Source organism: Schistocerca gregaria, chromosome 1, assembly GCF_023897955.1.
Source record: "Schistocerca gregaria isolate iqSchGreg1 chromosome 1, iqSchGreg1.2, whole genome shotgun sequence".
Lineage (NCBI taxonomy): Eukaryota > Metazoa > Arthropoda > Insecta > Orthoptera > Acrididae > Schistocerca > Schistocerca gregaria.
In genome coordinates this window covers 227,055,743-227,076,684 of record NC_064920.1, presented here as the reverse complement: position 1 = coordinate 227,076,684, position 20,942 = coordinate 227,055,743, and the positions used below count along the sequence as shown (strand labels likewise).

General features: G+C 42.0%; 1 protein-coding gene across 1 annotated transcript in view; it reads left to right on the top strand.

Annotated features, from left to right (window-relative positions):
- LOC126340263 (uncharacterized) overlaps positions 1-20,942 on the top strand; it is a 175,253-nt gene that overhangs the window by 14,437 nt on the left and 139,874 nt on the right. The window contains exons 4-8 of the mRNA XM_050001682.1: positions 2,786-2,914; positions 7,143-7,330; positions 11,576-11,777; positions 15,878-16,323; positions 17,782-17,925. Coding sequence (XP_049857639.1) covers positions 2,786-2,914; positions 7,143-7,330; positions 11,576-11,777; positions 15,878-16,323; positions 17,782-17,925 — 1,109 coding nt within the window. The remainder of the gene's footprint in view (positions 1-2,785; positions 2,915-7,142; positions 7,331-11,575; positions 11,778-15,877; positions 16,324-17,781; positions 17,926-20,942) is intronic.

The window sequence follows — 20,942 nt, the reverse complement described above, 5'->3', positions numbered from 1 at the left end:
TGGATTCCCCATCAGAGTTACCACCTGGGGTAGAGCATCCACTGTGCGAACTTTCCATATTGCGACTTGAAACTGTAAATTGTAAAGAGTAGGGAATCAAAGGTCATCCCTGAATTCCCAAATTAATTTCGGTAGTTATTATTTTCATTTTATTCTTTTCGTTAATTTCGAATACCACTTCTTTTAAATACAAAATTCGTTCAATATATGCTAGTTAACATATGTCTAATCCTAATTTTTATGAAAAATGGACGTCTTATTATTTGTAATTACACGTCGCGCACAAAAATCAATTTTTCATTGCAAATCGAAATTATTAATTACCGAATTTTTAAAAAAGATTGATAGTCAAATTGAAAAAAGCATTACAATTGCAACGCATTTCGTCTTTCTGTGTTTTACACTTCGCAGAATGCCTCGCTAAGCACGCACCTACATTGAAAGAAAAAAATAGGAGCACCAAAAAGTAATTAATGTAGAGAAATGAATTTTCGGGCATGCGTTTGTCTACGTAATATTTTTAACTCACATTGTAACTTCACAGGGTAATGTGAGAGCGAGATAAGCCATTGCAAACGTGAATGCTGGCACATTGATAACCGTTGTAACTGCCAGAACGTTGAATGCAAGCATTCAAACGTGCGCGCGTTGTGTTGTGTAGGTGCTGGGTTTCAGTTTACGTGATGTGGAATGGCGTTCCATGCCTGTTGCTCTTGGCCATTTAATACAGGGATGGTTAATGCTGTTTGTGGATGACGCTGGAGTTGTCGTCCGATAATGTCCCATATGTGCTCAACTGAAGACAGATTTGGTGATCGAGGAGGCCAAGGCAACATGTCGACACCCTGTAGAGGATGTTGGATTACAACAGCGGTATGTGGGTGAGCGTTATCCTGTTGGAAAAACTCGTTGGAATGCTGTTCATGAATGGCAGCACAACAGGTCGAAGCACCAGACTGACACATAAATTTGTTGTCAGTGTGCGTGTGCCAGTCACGTGAGTGAGGCGTGGAACATATAAAGATGAAAAAATTGATAGTAATTGAGAGTGATTGGCTCATGTGAGGATATGCAAAGTAGAGGCTTGCTCCCCCAGCATGGGAACCCCTCTGTTGGGACTGAATTGCCTACCAGTCGAACAAGAGAGGAGATTGAATGAATACGGCATAGTTCGATTGGTTTGTGCAATGTGTGGGGACGGTTTCGTTTTGATAATTCTGCTCCTGTACCGAGGCTTGGTGGAAAGTGGTTGTGACTCTTTGGGTCTCTTCTTCTGGTCCTCCCCTGCTGGAGAACTTCCAGTCTTTCCCTAGTGGGTGAGACTTGTGGTCTGTGTCTTGTCGTGGACTAAGAGCCTGTGGCAGTTCCAGCTATACTGGCCGTAGAACTGCATATCATCTTGGACATATTATGTGTCACGAGAGTCAACTTATTCGTCCTGAGTCGGCCGTCTGACATCTGAAAATTCCAGCACGCACCATCGTGTCTTTGACCAAATTAGGTTGGCCAGAGCAGCGAACGAGTGCACCTCACAGTGACATCTACTGGGATTTCAGGTATCCGACAGGGAAGTTTTCCCGCGTTCTGATAATCAGAACGCCGGACCGCGTAGTTCAGGGGAGAATTTGTATAACTTCCACCTAGTGTATCCTTTGTCTATCAATCACCATTCTTTATCCAATTTGAACAGGTCCTGGAATTTTGGAGAGCGAAGTTGATTATGTGTGAGTGCCTGAACTTTGATTATTGACACACGATCACGTAAACAATACTGCTCTCTGTACCTGTGCAGATTCGCAAAGTAATTGTCTGAGAATAAGAAATTAAACTTTTCAGTCGAGGGAAGATTTGAACCAAGGACCTCTCGTTCCACATCTGCTCACGCGAACCGCGGGACCACGGCGCTCCTGAGCTCTTAATGTCCTTGATGTTGCTTATTTTACACATGGACTACTCAGTTTGCAAATTTTGCTTATGTTTTTCATAGTTTCACACAACTTCTTCCTGTTTTCTCGAGCGATCTGTGTTCATTTTTTCTAGGCCTATCCACTGTGCCAACTTATAACTAAATCTGATGGGGGTGCGATGGGGAGGTTCCCTTGCCAGACATATGTTTATGATTGAAGCGAGTGAAGGCTTGCAATATCGGCCAAAACAAGAAGAAAAGTCTACTACACATCGGCTCTAAAATGCATACCTTAAGAGCTATGAGCACTACTGTGTCTTTAGTGCCCATGCGTACTGGGTATCGTTTTCACACTCGCTGCCGACTACCATTCAGCAAGCTGGAACTGAGTAAATTTTTTTATTGTTTTGGTCCATGCAATCTCCTTCAAAAATATGAAAACCAAAGAGTTTGCAGGGGGCTCTTCATGTTGGAGAGCGTTATTCAGCTAGATTACGCGATCGTGAAAAGTAAGCTCCGTAGCCTCCTTCGTCCCATGGAAGCTTGTGAGCATTAACTGTTTATTAAATAGTCAACTTTTAATTACTCATTGGAGTAATTGATCTATGACAGCGATTCGGAATTGCAGAGCGTATCTTTCCTGATACGCACATTCCATTTGGATGCTTGTGGCTCCGTCTTCAATGTGTATGTGACAGTCTTACTTGAGCGTTTGATACAAGCCACGTTTACAGGAAATTTCGTGGAATGGTTCACTGTAGACACGGCGACGACCAATGTTAAGTCTCTCTGATGCGAACACTTGAGCTGGTTACTGAAAGCTGTACATGTGGTAATGTATTGAACACAACTGACTCAAGTGTTCTCTGTGATTTGCAGCCCAACCAGTTCGACCAGCAGACTGCGTGGGAGTGGAACGACGCCCGACAGCAGTATTACCTGCACCAGTTCCACATCAAGCAGCCCGACCTCAACTACAGGAACCCTGCGGTGCTCGCCGAAATGGAGGTACCCACCCCGTCTCTTTCTTTCTTTGCGGACTCTTGTCCCCAGATATTTATGCTTCTGCAATATGAGAAACCTGGATGTTCTTCAAAGTGGAGACGAATGAGGTACCAGAACTGCAATAATGTCAAACTGTGCGCCTCACTGTTAAAAAAAATTGATAAAGTATTTTAGAACTACGTAAATTCATTCAGGTGTATATTTCAGTGGGTTACAAATTTTCACGGACTCATCGAAAATACTATGGTGCGCCCAAAAAACTTAATTTGAGTCCAGTAACAAGTTATTCTAATGGTGCTTGACTGGTAGTGACTAGTATTAATCGTATTATGAAGTTGTTGTTGTTGTTTTGGTCTTCTGTCCTGAGACTGGTTTGATGCAGCTCTCCATGCTACTCCATCCTGTGCAAGCTTCTTCATCTCCCAGTACCTACTGCAGCCTACATCCTTCTGAATCTGCTAGTGTATTCATCTCTTGGTCTTCCTCTACGGTTTTTACCTTCCACGCTGCCCTCCAATACTAAATTGGTGACCCCTTGATGCCTCAGAACATGTCCTACCAACGGATCCCTTCTTCTGGTCAAGTTGTGCAACAAACTTCTCTTCTCCCCAATCCTATTCAATACTTCCTCATTAGTTATGTGATGTACCCATCTAATCTTCAGCATTCTTCTGTAGCAGCACAATTCGAAAGCTTCTATTCTCTTCTTGTCCAAACTATTTATCGTCCATGTTTCACTTTCATACATGGCTACACTCCATACAAATACTTTCAGAAATGACTTCCTGACACTTAAATCTATACTCGATGTTAACAAATTTCTCTTCTTCAGAAACGCTTTCCTTGCCATTGCCAGTCTACATTTTATATCCTCTCTACGTCGACCATCATCAGTTATTTTGCTCCCCAAATAGCAAAACTGCTTTACTACTTTAACTGTCTCATTTCCTAATCTAATTCCCTCAGCATCACCCGACTTCATTCGACTACATTCCATTATCCTCGTTTGGCTTTTGTTGATGTTCATCTTATATCCTCGTTTCAAGACACTGTCCATTCCATTCAACTGCTCTTCCAAGTCCTTTGCTGTCTCTTCAGAATTACAATGTCATGAGCTAACCTCAAAATTTTTATTTCTTCTCCATGGATGTTAATACCTAATCCGAATTTTTCTTTTGTAGATGCACGTAACAATAAATACGGAATCAAAACATGTATACAGGATGTTCGGAAATTCCCGTTATAAACTTCAGGGACTTGTAGAGAGGAGTCAGTACATAATATTTCGAATTACAACCGATGTTTGGAAACGAGATGTTTAACTCCTCCACTTCCGTCTGAGGATCGAAAGAGACGTAACACAGAAAACTATTAGGTAACAGTTCGAAAGGAAACGTAACGAGATATCCATTTATCACTTAAGCACACATGTTTGTAGCAATACTTAAACACTACGTGGTTACATTATTCCAAAACAGAAAAGAACCCAGCATACTCTTCGCACAGAGCAGTACTGATGCATTAAAACAACGGTCAGAACTCGTGCCAGCAGATCTTCGTCTGAATCTACAGGACACATTAAGTGACCTCAGGCGACCGTCTAACGCAGTACACTTCATCACGTCTACACTGACGCATACCAGGACAAGAAACTCTGAGACATTTCTCTTTCCCTCAGCAGACGCACAGGTGTTACATTTCTGTTACATGTCAAAATTTAAATCGTCGTAGATTCCTATTCAAAATATTCTCTACTCACTACGCTCTACAAGTCCTAGAAGTTTATAACGAGAATTTCCAAACATCCTGTATAATAGTTTGTAGAGAGTTCTAAGATAGTATCACTCTTTGTAGTGCATGCTTTCCCACTTTGCTGTCTTTAGTTTAAAGACTTTTGCGTCTGCCACTTGAAGCGGGTTATTAAAAGAAGAAAGAAACCTACAATAATAACAAGCAAATTTGTGTGAAAAGAATCACTGGTGAAAAATTCTCTGCTTGCCAGTCGAGTGTCAGGTTCGTCTTGGAGCAAAGTTCAGACAAATTTCATACTATTACCATCATCATTGTCATCGTTATCAGCATCGCGTACAGCGTTGAGCGTTTCACCTGAAGATTACCAGTAATTAACTTGTGATATGGTAGTTTCGAGACGAAACTTACTCAGCTGATACAAGAGAAAAGGTTTCCTCGCTGAAATTTGCAAGAAAGCAAGCTGTATCAAACACTGTATTCTTTTCCCTTTCACCTTTTGATCATTTCACGTATTGCTATTATTTTTCCTATTCAGTTGAACTACTTTGCACATTGTAGTTATCATACTGTGCACGGGCACAAATTAAGCCTGAGTGCCCAACAACTCCAGCTAGCATTTGAGAAGTTGCGGGAAAAACTAGGAGTCTGGAACAGCTTTATAACGATAGAAGAGCATCTCAGAAACCGAGGTTTTGTGTGCCGACTTCTTTGATTTGCGAAGTTTATGTCTACCGTATGAATATCAATTCAGATGGAAACCCAGTTCTAAGCAAAGAAGGGAAAGCAGAAAGATGGAAGGAGTATATAGAGGGTCTATACATGACGATGTTCTGGACGACAATATTATAGAAATCGAAGAGAATGTAATTGAAGATGAAATAGGAGACATGATACTGCGTGAAGAGTTTGACAGAGCACTGAAAGACCTTAGTCGAAAAAAAGCCCCGGGAGTAGACAACATCCCATTAGAACTACTGACAGCCTTGGGAGAGCCAGGTCTAATAAAGTTCTACCACCTAGTGAGCGAGAAGTATTAGACAGGCGAAATACCGTCAGTCTTCGAGAATAATATATTAATTCCAATCCTAAAGAAAGCAGGTGTTGACAGATGTGAAAATTACCGAACTATCAGTTTAATAAGTCACGGCTGCAAAATACTAACGCGAATTCTTTACAGACGAATGGAAAAACTGGTAGAAGCCAACCTCGGGAAAGATCAGTTTGGATTCCGTAGAAATGTTGGGACACGTGAGGCAATACTGACCCTAAGACTTATCTTAGAAAATAGATTAGGGAAAGGCAAAGCTACGTTTCTAGCATTTGTAGACTTAGAGAAAGCTTTCGAGAACATTGACTGGAATACTCTCTTTCAAATTCTGAAGGTGGCAGGGGTAAAAGACAAGGAGCAAAAGGCTATTTACATTTTGTATAGAAAACAGATGGCAGTTATAAGAGTAGAGGGGCACAAAAGGAAAGCAGCGGTTGGGAAGGGAGTGAGACAAGGGTTGCAGCCTCTCCCCGATGTTATTCAATCTGTATATTGAGCAAGCAGCAAAGGAAACAGAAGAAAAGTTCGGAGTAGGCATTAAAATCCACGGAGAAGAAATAAAAACTTTGAGGTTCGCCGATGACATCGTAATTCTGTAAGAGAAAGCAAAGGACCTGCAAGAGCAGCTGCACGGAATGGACAGTGTCTTGAAAGGAAGATATAAGATGAACATCAACAAAAGCAAAACGAGGATAATGGAATTTAGTCGAATAAAATCGGGTGATGCTGCGGGAATTAGATTAGGAAACGAGACGCTTAAAGTAGTAAATGAGTTTTGGTATTTAGGGAGCAAGTAAAGAGGATATAAAATTCTAAAGAACAGAAATTTGTTAACATCGAGTATAGATTTCAGTATCAGGAAGTCGTTTCTGAAAGTATTTGTATGGAGTGTAGCCATGTATGGAAGTGAAACGTGGACCATTAATAGTTTAAACTAGAATAGAATAGAAGCTTTCGAAATGTGGTGCTACAGAAGAATTCTGAAGATTAGATGGGTAGATCACATAACTAATGAGGAGGGATCGAATATAATTGGGGAGGAGTTTGTGGCACAACTTGACTAGAAGAAGGGATCGGTTGGTAGGACATGTTCTGAGACATCGAGGGATCACCAATTTAGTATTGGAGGGAAGCGTGGAGGGGGGGGGGGGGGGGGTAAAAATCGTAGAGGGAGACCAAGAGATGAATACACTAAGCAGGTTCAGAAGGATGTAGGTTGCAGTAGGTACTGGGAGATGAAGGAGCTTGCACAGGATAGAGTAGCATGGAGAGCTGCATCAAAACCAGTCTCTGGACCGAAGACCACACACGCACATGTCTACCGTTTTAGAGCAGTACGAAGAGTGCTGTTTGTAATTTAGGGCTTTGAACCGATCAGTGGGTGAGCAGCCAAACGTCTACCCTGATTGACTGAATACTGGGCGTTTTCAGGACGTGCTGAGGTTCTGGCTGGACAAGGGCGTGGACGGCTATCGCATGGACGCGGTGCCGCATATGGTGGAGAAGGCCGGCTTCCCAGACGAGATCCCGGGCGACCCTGACCAGCCGTACAAACATCAGCCGGAGACCTACGTCATCATACAAGAGTTCCGCTCCGTCGTCGACGAGTATGATGACAGGTAAGCCACCATCCCCCACTGCTCATGATGTTCTTGTACCCAAGTTGCGTAGAAACTCCTTTATTGCATCCTACACTAAAATAAAAAGTCTATGATTCATCCATGGTTAGTCCTAGAGCTTTTTCCATGTGTCACTTACCAGCTAGCTTCTGTCTCGAGATCTTAGGCCGACGATTGTTTAACGAATTTCCTATCGTTTAGCCAGGCACTTGTGCTGGTAAAAGGTCAGGAAATTCATTAAAAAGAGTTGGCCCAAGATCGGAGACAGAGGCCGAGAGGCAATACGCCAGCAAGTGGCCACGCATGTTACAGTAGTTATTATCACTTACCACTTCTTTCAGGTGGCTGCGGTAGTCTAGTAGCTCGCTAGACTGCAGCATGGAGGTCATGGGTTCGATCATCGATGGAGTGGCGATCTCTTCCTTGTTCCATTCCCTCCACGACGACCCCAGACCCACTCAGCTTGTTATGAAATGAGTACAGGGGTCTTCTCCGGGGGAGGGGGGGGGGGCAAAAAGTGGCTGAGACGATGGGCCCTCCACCATACTTGTGCCATGGCGAAGAATGGCTTACCTCTGTATGCAGTCATGTCAGGAGCCTGGTCATGGACTTGTGCAACAGACTTCACCTTACCACTTTTTTCACCGCTGGCTATATATGTTAATGTTACAATTGCCAAGATGCCCCTTGTCTCGCAGTACACGTTAAATCTGAAACATGTTGCCTCTTTCCGCACGGACCTGTTTCGTAAGTGAGGAAGTGCGTCCCCCGCCGCTCAGCTGTTTTTCGAAAACATCGAAGGCTGATATGTCTGGCTGACTGCCAAGGGTGTCTCTGAGCCGTCTAGCACGGTCGTCTCATGGAGCATAAAATTTTGGAATGTGGGAGTCAATCACGGTGCTCACCGTGAAAATTTTTATTTGAGTCAACGTGGTCCCAATTGGAAGCTTTTCTAGTTACAATACTGTGAAGACATAGATATGTGGTTTCAACATGCTTCTTCATATATATGGGTGAGATCGCTGCATGCTCCTAGCTTAATCTGTGTGTCCCTTCAGTTTCTAATGGATCTTATTGTTCCATTGTTATTTATGCAGAGTAAATTCTCTTATCGCGTACATGTGTAAAAGGTAATGAAAGTCAACACTCCTTTGTGACCTCTTCGAAACCACATCGCGAAGTAGACAGAGATATCCAGTTCAGCACATCCATTACTGCCAAGTGGTGTTCCTCCCCCCCTCCCCCCCCCCATTCCGCCTTCTCCCCTCTTTCTCCTTCATTCTGTCCACTAATAGTAGGGAAGGCGCTTTCGTTGTTGTATGTTTGGTCCTGTTAAGTGGCTCAACAATTAATGAGTTTGTGCAGGACCTGAGACGAAATGTAATTGCCAATATGAGGTTGTATACCCAGTAATTTTAGAATATCTTTCTACCAAAATTTGTTTTTGTCTTTTAATTGCATTAAAAGGGGTCATTTGATCGCAATACATCCACGAGGATTTATTTATTTGCTCCAGTACTGGGTTTCCTCATAGGACATTGTCTCCATTAAACGATTATGCTTCATAAGAAATGGACGTGCCTTACTTCGCCATGCCTTACTTCGCCACACACTCTTCTTCTGGCTATTTACAGCTGTTAGTCGACGTCATGTGGCTTGCTGTGTGTGTGCAGGTCAGAACAACGACATTATTAGATCAATCTTCCAGTACTTGTTAAGGTTTTAAATGTTGCCCTGGATGCTCAGGTTGAGTCGTACAGATGGAAAATGCATTTGTCTTATAAAATTTTCGTCTACAAGATGAGGCCCATCAAACATCTATTAATTAATGCAACAGTAGTCCTGGTTACGACTTATTAATTGTTTTACCTCAGAAAGGTTTCAGTGAAATTCCCGTTGTGCTTGCGAAAGCACCGCTGTTGACACTAAAACTTCCAAATCGGATCAGTTTATCAGTTGGATGGTTTGAAATCAGGGTAAAACCCATTCCGAAATTACAGTTGAAAAATAAGCTTAATTTTTCAAAAGGACTATACGCTTTCAAACTCTTTCAAACTGTAGGCAACACTGTTTTTGGCTACGTAAGTCAGTTTGAGGATGGCAAGGTCATATTATGTCAATTGGCCCATGCCTACTCAAATAAGCACTAAAGTGTTCATACCAGCCTTCGGGTAAAGAACTTACCTTACACTATAATACTGGGAGTTTAGCGACGTCAGCTGGTAAAGTGCATCAGTACCAGGAATGTGCACACCACATTTTAACTACGAGTATCAAAATATGAGGGCTGAAACCGACTTACCAGCTGATCTGTCCTGTATTTCAGGAGACAATGAATAGAATGTGGTTCGTGGTTCACTATTCTGTGTGATATCTCACCTTATACATAACTTCTTGGGTAAAAGATTTTAATGTATTTTCAGGGCGATGGCTTCATCTTTTATTTTCCCATTGATCAACCAGGCACTGTTCCCCATCCATTTGTGTTTTTTAACCATAAAATGACTATAGATATGTCATTATGTCTTGCGTATGAGAGCGTAAGTGAGTGTACAGGATGGCTGAGAGCTACATTTTGTATTTTACCTGTTGATGTATAATTTAAAAAAAAATCCGTTTCCACTTAGTTTAGAAAGGTTGCTGATGACCTCGCTGTTGAGCGCGCTGTACATACCAGCATCACCAGTTTCAGGACTCTGTCACTCTTGGCAGTGCAAGGTCCTTCTGTACAGCATATTAATCTGAATTTTACCTGTTGACACCGTCGGTGCAGCTAATCGAAAAACATAAAATGTGAATATGCCTGGGAATAAAAACTGTTGTAACAAATATAAGGTTACAACAAATGACTGAAGTGATTTTACAGATTTTCTGTAGGTGTAGTGTTTAATATACTGTCACTGGACTTTGATGACGCGTAGAAAAACTCAAAAAGCTTATTCTTGATATATTACAAGTACTCCATATGTGCCCCTTACTGATTCTGCTGACAAGTCGATAACCAAATTCTTCCCATATTCGATGCAGCATGTCCCTATCAATCTGTTCAAAAGCACTCTTGATGCGAACTCGCAGTTTGGTAGGTTTGTTGACAGAAGAAGAGTGAACGCTGAATCTTTCACATAACTCCACACAGAAACATCACATGGGGTTATGTCGGGAGAACGTGGAGAACGTGACATGAATTGCTGATCGTTATACTCATGACGACCGCTCCTTAAGCTTCTTAGTTTCCTGTTTAAGAGTTCACGAACATCATGCTGGAAGCAGAGTGGAGTACCATTCTGTTGGTAGATGAAGCCCGGTATCTAGTTGCGGCATGCCCTAATTTTCCAGTATGTCCAGATATACATGTCGTCTAACGGTCTTCACGCAGAGGAAAAAGGCACCGTAAACTTTATAGTCGCGAGACTGGATTCAACACATTCGATTCTTTGGTAAGTGTTATCGTCAAACAGTTATAAACCACTGATGTGACTGCGTTTTCAGCTCACCATGTCCTTTTTCGGCGTCTAAATGCACCCAGTTGCGCGCTCGTGGCAGAAATCTGAAGAGTAGCTACAAATTTTGAGTTTTTGTGTAAGAATGTTGGGTTTTGTGACAATATGTCAATTAATGTTGCTAATAGTGAATTTATGAAATCGTTTCAGTCATTTTTAATAAACGTGTGTAGTAATAATGGTAGTCTCTAAAGGAGAGAAGTGTATATTTCATCAAATGTTTCTTTCAATGGTCCTGTTAGACGGTGAAACGTCTGCGTTTGAGGGTGTATTGCTCAGGACCTCCAGACTGAATCGACACAGCTGTTGACTTTGTTTAAATTTTTCAAATCGTAATGTAAATGCATAATACTCTTTGCTGGCTACCTCAATCACACTTAAAATCGATATAAACAGCCGGTTAACTCATAAATAATGTTGGTAAACACAAGGCACAGTTTACAATTAAAATTCATATCATTAGCCGCGATAAAATACAAATATTTGAATCTGTTAACTACGACGATTACATGAAAGAATGGAGGACTACGAGACGCGCAGGAGTCAGAACTATGTATTCCGGCTTTCATAAATAGTGAACTAATAGCACCAAGCGACCACGCATAACAGACTTCACGAAACGTCCCCCGTGGAGCTATGAGGCATCTAAGGTGCTGTTATAGGGAAAACGAATGTCATGTTCAACGATGCTGTCAGTAAGAGTCCCAGATCAGATGACAATGTGGGATGTTGGTTGATCTTCCAGGACGATGATGACCGAGGCCTACGGAACGGTGGACCAGATTATGGGCTACTATGGTAACGCGACCAATCCGGGGGCTGACTTCTCCTTCAACTTCGTGCTGATCACCGACCTCAACGCCGAATCCACTGCTGAGGACTTTGTCGAGATCATCGGTAACTGGATCGATGTTGTCAACCAGCGTGGAGTGTGGTCCAATTGGGTGGTACGTTAATTCTTGTGATTGCTTCCTGTGTTGCGATGTGTTTTGTGTTCCTCTGTAGCTATGAGCGACATACCTTACAGTAGAGGTATAGAGCAATGTAAGTTGCATTGGCGGCTTGACAGTTAACTTTTGTATATACAGTTTCCAAATAGCTAGTACAAACCGAAAACCCATGTAGTGGAAGTAACTTTACTGGGTTCTTACTCGTCACCACAGATGAATATTACCTTGCTACAGTTTAGCCTAATAACAGCATATGTCTGCGTCTGGAAATATTAAAAAGATTTTTGAGTCTCTCTCACCCTAGTTTCACTAAACTCAAGACAACACCTCCCCGAACTGTAGAACACATTCGCTCCGTTTCCGTATATGCAACTTTGGAGGTAAACTAATTACCCACACTGAAATTTTCAAGTTGTATTCAGCGTAATTTGACTGTTAACACGCAGGATTGACTAAGAGAAAGAGAGAACCATATTGAAGTTCTTTTTATTTAAAAAAGACGGATGGAGCAACGGTAATTTGTAAAGTGCTTGAATGCACTATAATTACTTTAGTGACTGAAAGAGCTTCACCAAGCTGAAACCATTTCCCAGATTTTTTTCTTTATGTCTTTTTCAGACGTGACGCACGAGACACGTTATTCATTCTGTAGTAAATAATTGAAACAGTGGAATAGTTTTGTTTTAGTCTCACTTTTGTTCGTGCCCTAGGCAAGGAGGTGTTTCAACAATGAGAAAACCTGGAAAGCGCACACCCACATAGTAAGAAATTGAATTACTGGTCAAATGGTTCCAGTTGCATCCATTGTCTTACTGCAATCATTTAGGATTAAAATGAATTCATTAGTTCGAAGGACATGTAGCTACATTTCTCATGATCGGTGATAGAGTGCACGGTAAAATGTCTATTTCGCTATATAGGGTCACTCAAAACATTGTGCACAAATTGAAGGAAACCAGTAGAGGAGAAAAGAACAACTTTGGAACGTTGGAGTAGGAACTTACGATGTTGGCTTTTGAAAGCTTTGGAGTGCCAAAACAACGACAATCAGTGCAAACGTGCTCTACATTCACCAGAGACAAGGTACTGTTTACCCAACAACGATGTACATTACAGAAGGTGTTCAAAATGGCGACCACTACATTCAGTACAGGCATAGCATCTTCGTAGAAAATTCTGGCGTAAACACCAGAAATGGCCGGGGCCTCATCAAGCCTTCAATTACCCAGTTGTTAAATGTTTCTTCGTTGAGAAATGATGTCACGAGTCTTTTGATGTGACACCATAAAGAAAAGTAAAGAGGCGTCAGATCAGGGGAGCGACGTAACCGTACTATCGGTTACATAGGCATTTCATGATAAATATTAGGTGATTAGTCCATTGACTTTAAGGAGCGTTTGGATTGCCGCTGCTGTTCCTAAAACACCAAAGATTTCACTGGCTCAGGGTTACGTTCATCTACATGGATACTCTGCAAATCACATTTAAGTGCCTGGCAAAGGGTTCATCGAACCACCTTCACAGTTCTTTATTATTCCAATCTCGTATAGCGCGCGGAAGGAATGAACACCTACATATTTCCGTACGAGCTCTGATTTCCCTTATTTTATCGTGGTGATCGTTCCGCCCTATGTAGGTCAGTGTCAACTTTCAAGATGAAAAGTTCCTATTCCAATGTCGTTCTTCGAATCTCCCTCCAATTTGTGAAGAACCATTAGAATCACCCAATATATTTGTATCTACTGCACTTAGCATAAGAAAATGATAGCGACAAACTTCGAGGGGCGGTAGAGCGTGTCTTGAAGAACAAATTGAGGATGAAAATACATGTCTAGAAACGTCATTCAAATAGGCTACAGGGCATTGGATTTAAGGGGCCAACGTTTGCGTGGATGCTTTCGACGATGTCTAGTAACCTGAATGCCTTCGGACCCACTGCGAAGAATTCTGCTTGCGGTTCGTTGGCGTAAACATTAAAGGTCACTGCCGAAGGGGTGCTATAACTTTGATGTCCTTCACCATCGTCAAATGAAGTTTCCGGACATGGGATGCTATCGTCAGTTCTTTCTTTCCCTGAAGACATTTTCAACAACCCATCGAAGTTCGATGGTACAATTTTGTTACGGGTATCGTCTGGTGCCACATTATAACTAAATTAAATCGAAAAACACTTCGCACTTAACCAACTGCAGCAATTCGTTTCTTCCTTTCTTATTGTTTTCTTTGTGTTTATCAGCTGGTGAAGATCTTGATGTTGGTAAAAGTGCGTTATTTAGTCATTATCATCCAATTTATTTTGCAAACGGCTATTATGGTTGTTAATAAAGATTGAATTAACAACAGTTCGTTCTGAAACGTAGGGCAAGTTTAAAGGGTCATTCCATAAATCTTGGTCGAAATTGGGATGTCTGAAGTGTTTTTGCTTCTGGGATGATTTTGTGCAAGACGAAAGTTGAAAACGTATCTGTTTGCGAGTTTGTGGATAATGAGGGACTATTTGAGATCACTTATCGAAATTACGTTGTTCGTATTTCGGATGTGGATAGCTATCGTACATTTCGGTACTGTAGTGTGTTTTTAGGAGTCAATCTCTTCTTAGATACACTTGTCGAACTTTCAAATAGTTTGTCCTACATAAATGCCATGTTCTTCGTGTCTGAATTTGAAAGGGCAGACACACAACAGGTTTGGCTCAAAGTAAAACGTAAGGGTGAGTGTTGTAGCTCGAGCATAGTGTACCTAGGAACACATGAATGTTCCTGACCGGTATTTCCGCTCACATAAAGGAACTTCCAGTACAGGTCGCCATTACCAGTTTCCGGCATTGTCCACTGTTTTTTGGTGTTGTGAGCCATGAGGTAGTGTTTTTGTGGCGGTTGTAAATATTACAGGTTCTACATATTTAAGTGCTGTGTGACACATTAAAGCTATTTGGAGTATTTTGTTAATTCTTCAGTTACATTGCTTTATAATGGGTAAAGTAGTTACATAATGTGTGGAGGGTTAAGCCATACTTCATGAGTTGTACACAATCTTGTGCCTAGAAACGGAACGACTTATACTATGGAACACGTGATATTAGAAAATCAACTGAATTTTTTAGCGTTTAACTATTTTCCCTGTCTTGGAAATGGAAATTTGTATGAGTTATCATTAACTTCAATTTCAAAATATTTTTACCTTGTGACTTGTTTTTGATAACACTTCTTAATTTGATTTATCTGATTGATTATTGGGCTGTAGTAGAGTTACAATGTAACAGACTATTGCATTCAGTACCGACAAGATTTTCTCCACCGCAACATATTAAAATCTGAATAGGATGTTTGCCCCTCGGTACATGATCACCTTGTAACTTTGAGCAGTGTTTCACATTTGGAAAAATCTTACTTTTCCAGAGTAATTTTTCCATTTTCAGAAAAAGACTGCAGCACAGGTAAAGCGACTGCCACCATTTCAAAATGTAATAAACATTGTGTTATTAAACTTCTATTACATTGTAGGATATAGAAGTATTCCAAGGTGCAACACTCTTTCCTACAGTTCATATCATCATCAACCGGTCATCCGTGGTAAACTGGAGTCTATTCTCGAGTCACAAACAACCACAAATAATCGTCAAATAGAGTCAAAGCGGACGAATCAAATGTTGCACATTTCTTAAATGGTCTAGGCCTTAAGAACATTGCAAACACAAAACAGAAGTCTAAGTCGAGAAATGTGATTATAGGCTATGCACTGGACAAGATCTTAGCTGAAATGTTACCTGTTTCCTTTATCTAACCCGTATATCTTCCCGTGGTAATTTTTTCCCGGAGACTGGGTTTGTGTTGTCCTCATAATTTCATCATCATCATGATCATCATAGTGGCTAGATTGGATTGCGTAAAAAAATTGGACTGTGTATAAATGGGGTCATTGTGCGGGCGCTGATTACCACGCAGTTGAGCGCCCCACATACCCAACATCATCATGCCATGGTAATCTCTTACGTGTAATATGCGTGAATGGTAGTGTAAGTGCAACAACTGAATAACTGAAGATTTGTTTGGAACTGTATGCTCTTCCAGCTTACAGCAGTACTGTTTTCTCCGTAGATCGGCAACCACGACCAGCACCGCGTGGCCAGCCGGTACAGCCCAGAGCTGGTGGACGGGATGAACATGCTGGTGACGCTGCTGCCGGGTACCGCCGTCACCTACAACGGGGAGGAGATCGGCATGGAGGACAACTACAACATGTCGTGCGAGGTGGCGCACGACCCTCAAGGCTGCTTGGACGGAGTCACTCTCGGTAACTCCAGAGACCCGGAGAGGACGCCCTTCCAGTGGGACGACACCAAGAACGCCGGGTTCAGCACGGGTGACTCGACCTGGCTTCCAGTGAACGAGAACTACGTCACGCTGAACGCCGCGGCCCAGGAGCAGGCAGACAGGAGCCACCTCAAGACCTACCGCCAGCTGGTGGCGCTGAGACAGGAATCAGCTGTGCAGACTGGCGCCAGTTCCGTCAAGAGTTCCGGCACCGTCTTTGCGTTCTCCAGGTCTGCACTCAATTCGTAGCAAGTAAAATGTTGGACTTCACTCCATGGGTCTGGCCATCTTCACTGTTATCCTCGTAGTCATGGTCAAGGTCATCATTATCATCATGATCAGACTCACCACTGCCGCTCGTGATTAGCTGAGCGGTCTAAGGTGCTGCAGTCATGGGTGTGTGTGTTTCTCCTTAGGATTATTTAGGTTAAGTAGTGTGTAAGCTTAGAGACTGATGACCTTAGCAGTTAAGTCCCATAAGATTTCACACATATTTGAACATTTTTGAACAGAGTCACCACTGCTATCATATGGACCATTATCATGTTTACCCTCTTCATCACCGGCACAGTCAGCATTGTCATTATCACCACTACCACTATCAGCATTACAATCATCACTATCTCAACCTCAATCAACATGATGACCATCACCATCGACAATAGTCAATACCATCATCAACACAAAGACAGGCACTATTCCAATAATCATGATTAATATCACTAATACTATTGCTGACAGTGCTGAAACCATCATTATCATCTTAAATCCACACCATTAATGTAATCACTATCCAGACCATCAACCTTTCCACCTACAACATCACCCGCTAACTGAATGGTCACTCCGTCTTCAAGCCACGAGTGGCCAACTGGGACCATCCGACCGCCGTGTCATCTTTAGTGGAGGATGCGGATGGGAGGAGCGTGGAGTCAGCACACCGCTCTCCCGGTCGTTATGATGGTATTCTTTACCGAAGCCGCTACTAATCGTTCGAGTAGCTCCTCAATTGGCATCACGAGGCTGAGTGCACCACCCCGAAAAATGGCAACAGCGCAAGGCGGCCTGGATGGTCACCCACCCAAGTGCCGACCACGCCAGACAGCGTTTAACTGCGGTGATCTCACGGGAACTGGTGTATCCTCTGCGGCAAGGCCGTTGCCAACTGAATGGTCAGCGTGACGGATTGCCATCCTCTGGGCGCAGGTTCTATTCCAGGTTGGGTCGGGCAATTTTCTCCACCCAGAGACTGGGTGTTGTGCTGTCCTCATCATCATCCTTTCAACCTCATAGACTGCAGGTCTCTGAAGTGGTGTCAAATAGAAAGACAGGCACCCAGCAAACGCTCAGCCCGACGGGGACCCCTAGACATACGATAAGATTTAAAAAAAATTCTTATACTCTTGATCATCGCCACTACCACTCTCAGCAATACTGCATTTGTCATCTCGTGATGTCTATTAGTCTATTCCGCATTACGTAGTGTTGTCCAGATATGTTTGATCAGATACTGTAAGTCTTGATAGAGTTTTTCAACAGAAAACAGGCAAATCACCTGTATGCTACAGATTATTTCTTAAACGGTACATCATCTTAATATAAGCGATGGGAGAAGTGTTTGTGTACGCTGTAGTGTACCTGCAAGGCATCACTTGCACTGTACTGGAGCGATGCTGCGTTGTTGGCAGGACTGCGAGTGACGGCACCGAGTTGGCTGTGGCTGTGAACCTGAGCACCGAACCGGCCAGCGTGGATCTCGTCAGCGTGCTCGGCCTGTCCAGCAGCTCTTTCGTCGTCAGCGCCTCCAGTATATCCAGCCCACTGCTGCAAGGGTAAGCCAATCTCTTTGTCGTTAACCGAGTTTCCAGAGGTGCAGAGAAACAGAGATCTTGCGGTGCAAAGACGATGCCCAGGTCAGGAATTCGAGCAGAAGATTCTCCTACACCCCACAAAATGGAAATGGAAGTTACTGTGGAGAGAACTACAATTGTATACTCAGACACAAACACTGAAACATTGCAGAAACGAACAATGAAGTATGAAACTAATTAGAAAGTAAAGCGCCGATGATTCAAGAATGCATGCAGCAAACATAGACAGTGCCTGTTGTTGGCTTTCGATTGTGGACAAATCAACACTGGCGATATATATGGCTCGACATTCGGTCCACTACTATTATGACAGCTGAATCCCCATTCAGATAAAAGACCTCACAGTGTGCATACCTTTTCTGTTCGCAGAAGACCAGTTGGTGGTAGCGACCTATGTAGAATATATCTCCTATATGGTAAGGAAAGTAACGAAGGGTACAGCAAAAGGGGACTGACTTTTGGCACTAAGAAGATGGAACAGTTAACTACGAGAAGCCACACTAACTTTTGGTTCCTGAAGAAGGGCAGCAGCCTTTCCAATAATTGCAGGGATATCTTTGTGGACCACTGACCAATGTGACCTTGTAACAACAGTCAGGTTGGCCTTGATGTTCTGCTGATGTCAGTAGCTAAAAACAAGGAAAAATTACAGCCATTATATTTCCCGAAGTATGCAGTTATACTGAATCTTCTCGGATAAGATAGTCACCCATTAGGATCTCCGGGTGGGGGCTACTCGGGAAGACATCGTCATCAGAAACAACAAAAATGGCATTCTGTGGGTCGGAGCATGAAATGTTATACCTCTGAATGGGATGCGCAGCAAGGTATTTAAAAAGGGGAAATGGTTACATTGCAGTTAGTTATAGTGGGAATTAGTGAAGTTCGATGTTAGAAGGAACAGGATTTCTGGTCAGGTAAGAACTGGGATATAACCATAAAATAAAATAAGGGTAATGCGGGAGTAGGTCTAATAATGAATAAGAGAATGGGCTGTGGGTAAGCTGCTATAAACAGCATTGAAAACGCATTTCATAACCAAGATAGATACGAAAGCGACAACGACTACTGTAGTACAAGTTTGTATGCCAATTATTATCTAGCTGAAGAGATTGAAAGAATGAATGTTGGGATAAAAGAAATTATTCATATAAAAAAGGGAGAGGAACATTTAATACTAATGGGGCACTGAACTTCGATAATGGGAAAAGAAAGAGAAGGAAAAATAGTAAGTCAGTATCAACTGTGGGAAAGGAACGAAAGATGAAGCCGCTTGGTAGGATTTTTCGTAGAACAAAATTTTAGCAAACGTTACGACTTGATTTACGTATCATGTAAGAAAATTGTAAACGTGGAGACAGTATAGTTTCAGACTTATTACATAATGGCGAGACAAAGATTTCGAAAAACAGCAGGATTTTCTCAGGGTTGATGTGGGCTTCGATAGTAATTAATTGGTTACGAACTGCAGAAGGGCAGCATAGGATCAAATGGCCTGGTAGAAATCCTTGTCTAGGATAAGAGAGATTGAATGTAACTGAAGAAAGAAGCAAATATGAAAGTACATAAAGTAAACAGGTGAAACGGAATACAGACGGCTAAACAATGAAACTAACTGACAATAGAAAATGGCAAAGTACGGATGGCTAGAGGACAAATGCAAGGGTGTAGAAGCATTCATGGATAGAAGAAAGATAGATGGCACCTATTGGAAAATTAAAGTGATCCTTGTTAGAAAAGAGAAGGACCTGTATGCATATCATCAGTTCAACTGGCAGTGCAGTAGTAAGCAAAGTAGGGGAAGCTGAAAGGTAGAAGTTATATATGTGAGGACAATACAAGGGAAAGTCAGTATTATGTAAAAGGAAGAGGAAGAACATAAAGATGAAATACTGCGAGGAGAGGTAGTCAGAGCACTGAAAGACCTTGGTGGAAACACGGCCCCTGGTATAGATGACGTTCCCTTAGAATTATTGCGATACGTAGAAGAGCATAGAATTACAAAAATATTTCACCTAGTCTACAGGATTTATGAGAGAGACAAAGCAGCCTCATACTTCGAGAAGAATCTAATAATTCCAATTGCAAGGAATCCAGGTACCGATTAGTGTAAATATTACTGAACCATCCGTTTAGTAAGTCATAGTTGCAAAATACCAACACAAATTACTGACGTAAGAACGGAGAAACTGGAAGAAGTCGGCTTCGGGGCAGACCAGCTCTGATTCCGGAGAAATGCAGTGACACACGAGGCTATATTGATCCTATGGTTAATTTCAGAAGGTACATTGAAGAAAGGCAAACATACTTTTGTAGCATTTGTAGATTCAGAGAAAGTATTTGACAATATATACCGGCCTACATGCTTAGAAAGTTTGAAAGTATCAGGGTAAAAGATAGGGAGCGAAACGTTACTTATAACGTGTACAGTTACAGGAGAGATTCAAAGGATATCGAAAGGGAAGCAGTGGCTGAGAAGGGAGTGAAACAGTGTTACATAGTGTTATTCAATCTGTAAATCGAGCTATAACTAAAGAAAATAGTGTTACAGTTCAGGATGAAGAACTAAAAAATTTTGTCAGAGACAGCAAAAGGTTTACAATAACAGTTGAACGGAATGGATGGTGTCTTGAAGAGAAATTATAAGATGAACGTGAACTAAAGTGACATAAGACTAATGGGATGTAGTTGAGTTAAATCAAGCGATTCTGTGTGAATTATATTAAGAAATGAGACACTAAAAGTAGTAGATGTAATTGTCTATTTGTTTTTCAGCGAAATAATACTGGAAGCTATATTCGATGCCAATTTCTCTTTTTCAGATACGCTTTTCTTGTCACAGACAATCGGCATTTTGTATGCTCTCTACTCCAGCTATCGTCAGATATTTCATGCACAAAATCTAAACTCATCTACTGTTTCTAGTGTGTCATTTCCAATTATAATTCCCTCGGCATTTACAGATTCAGTTCGACTAG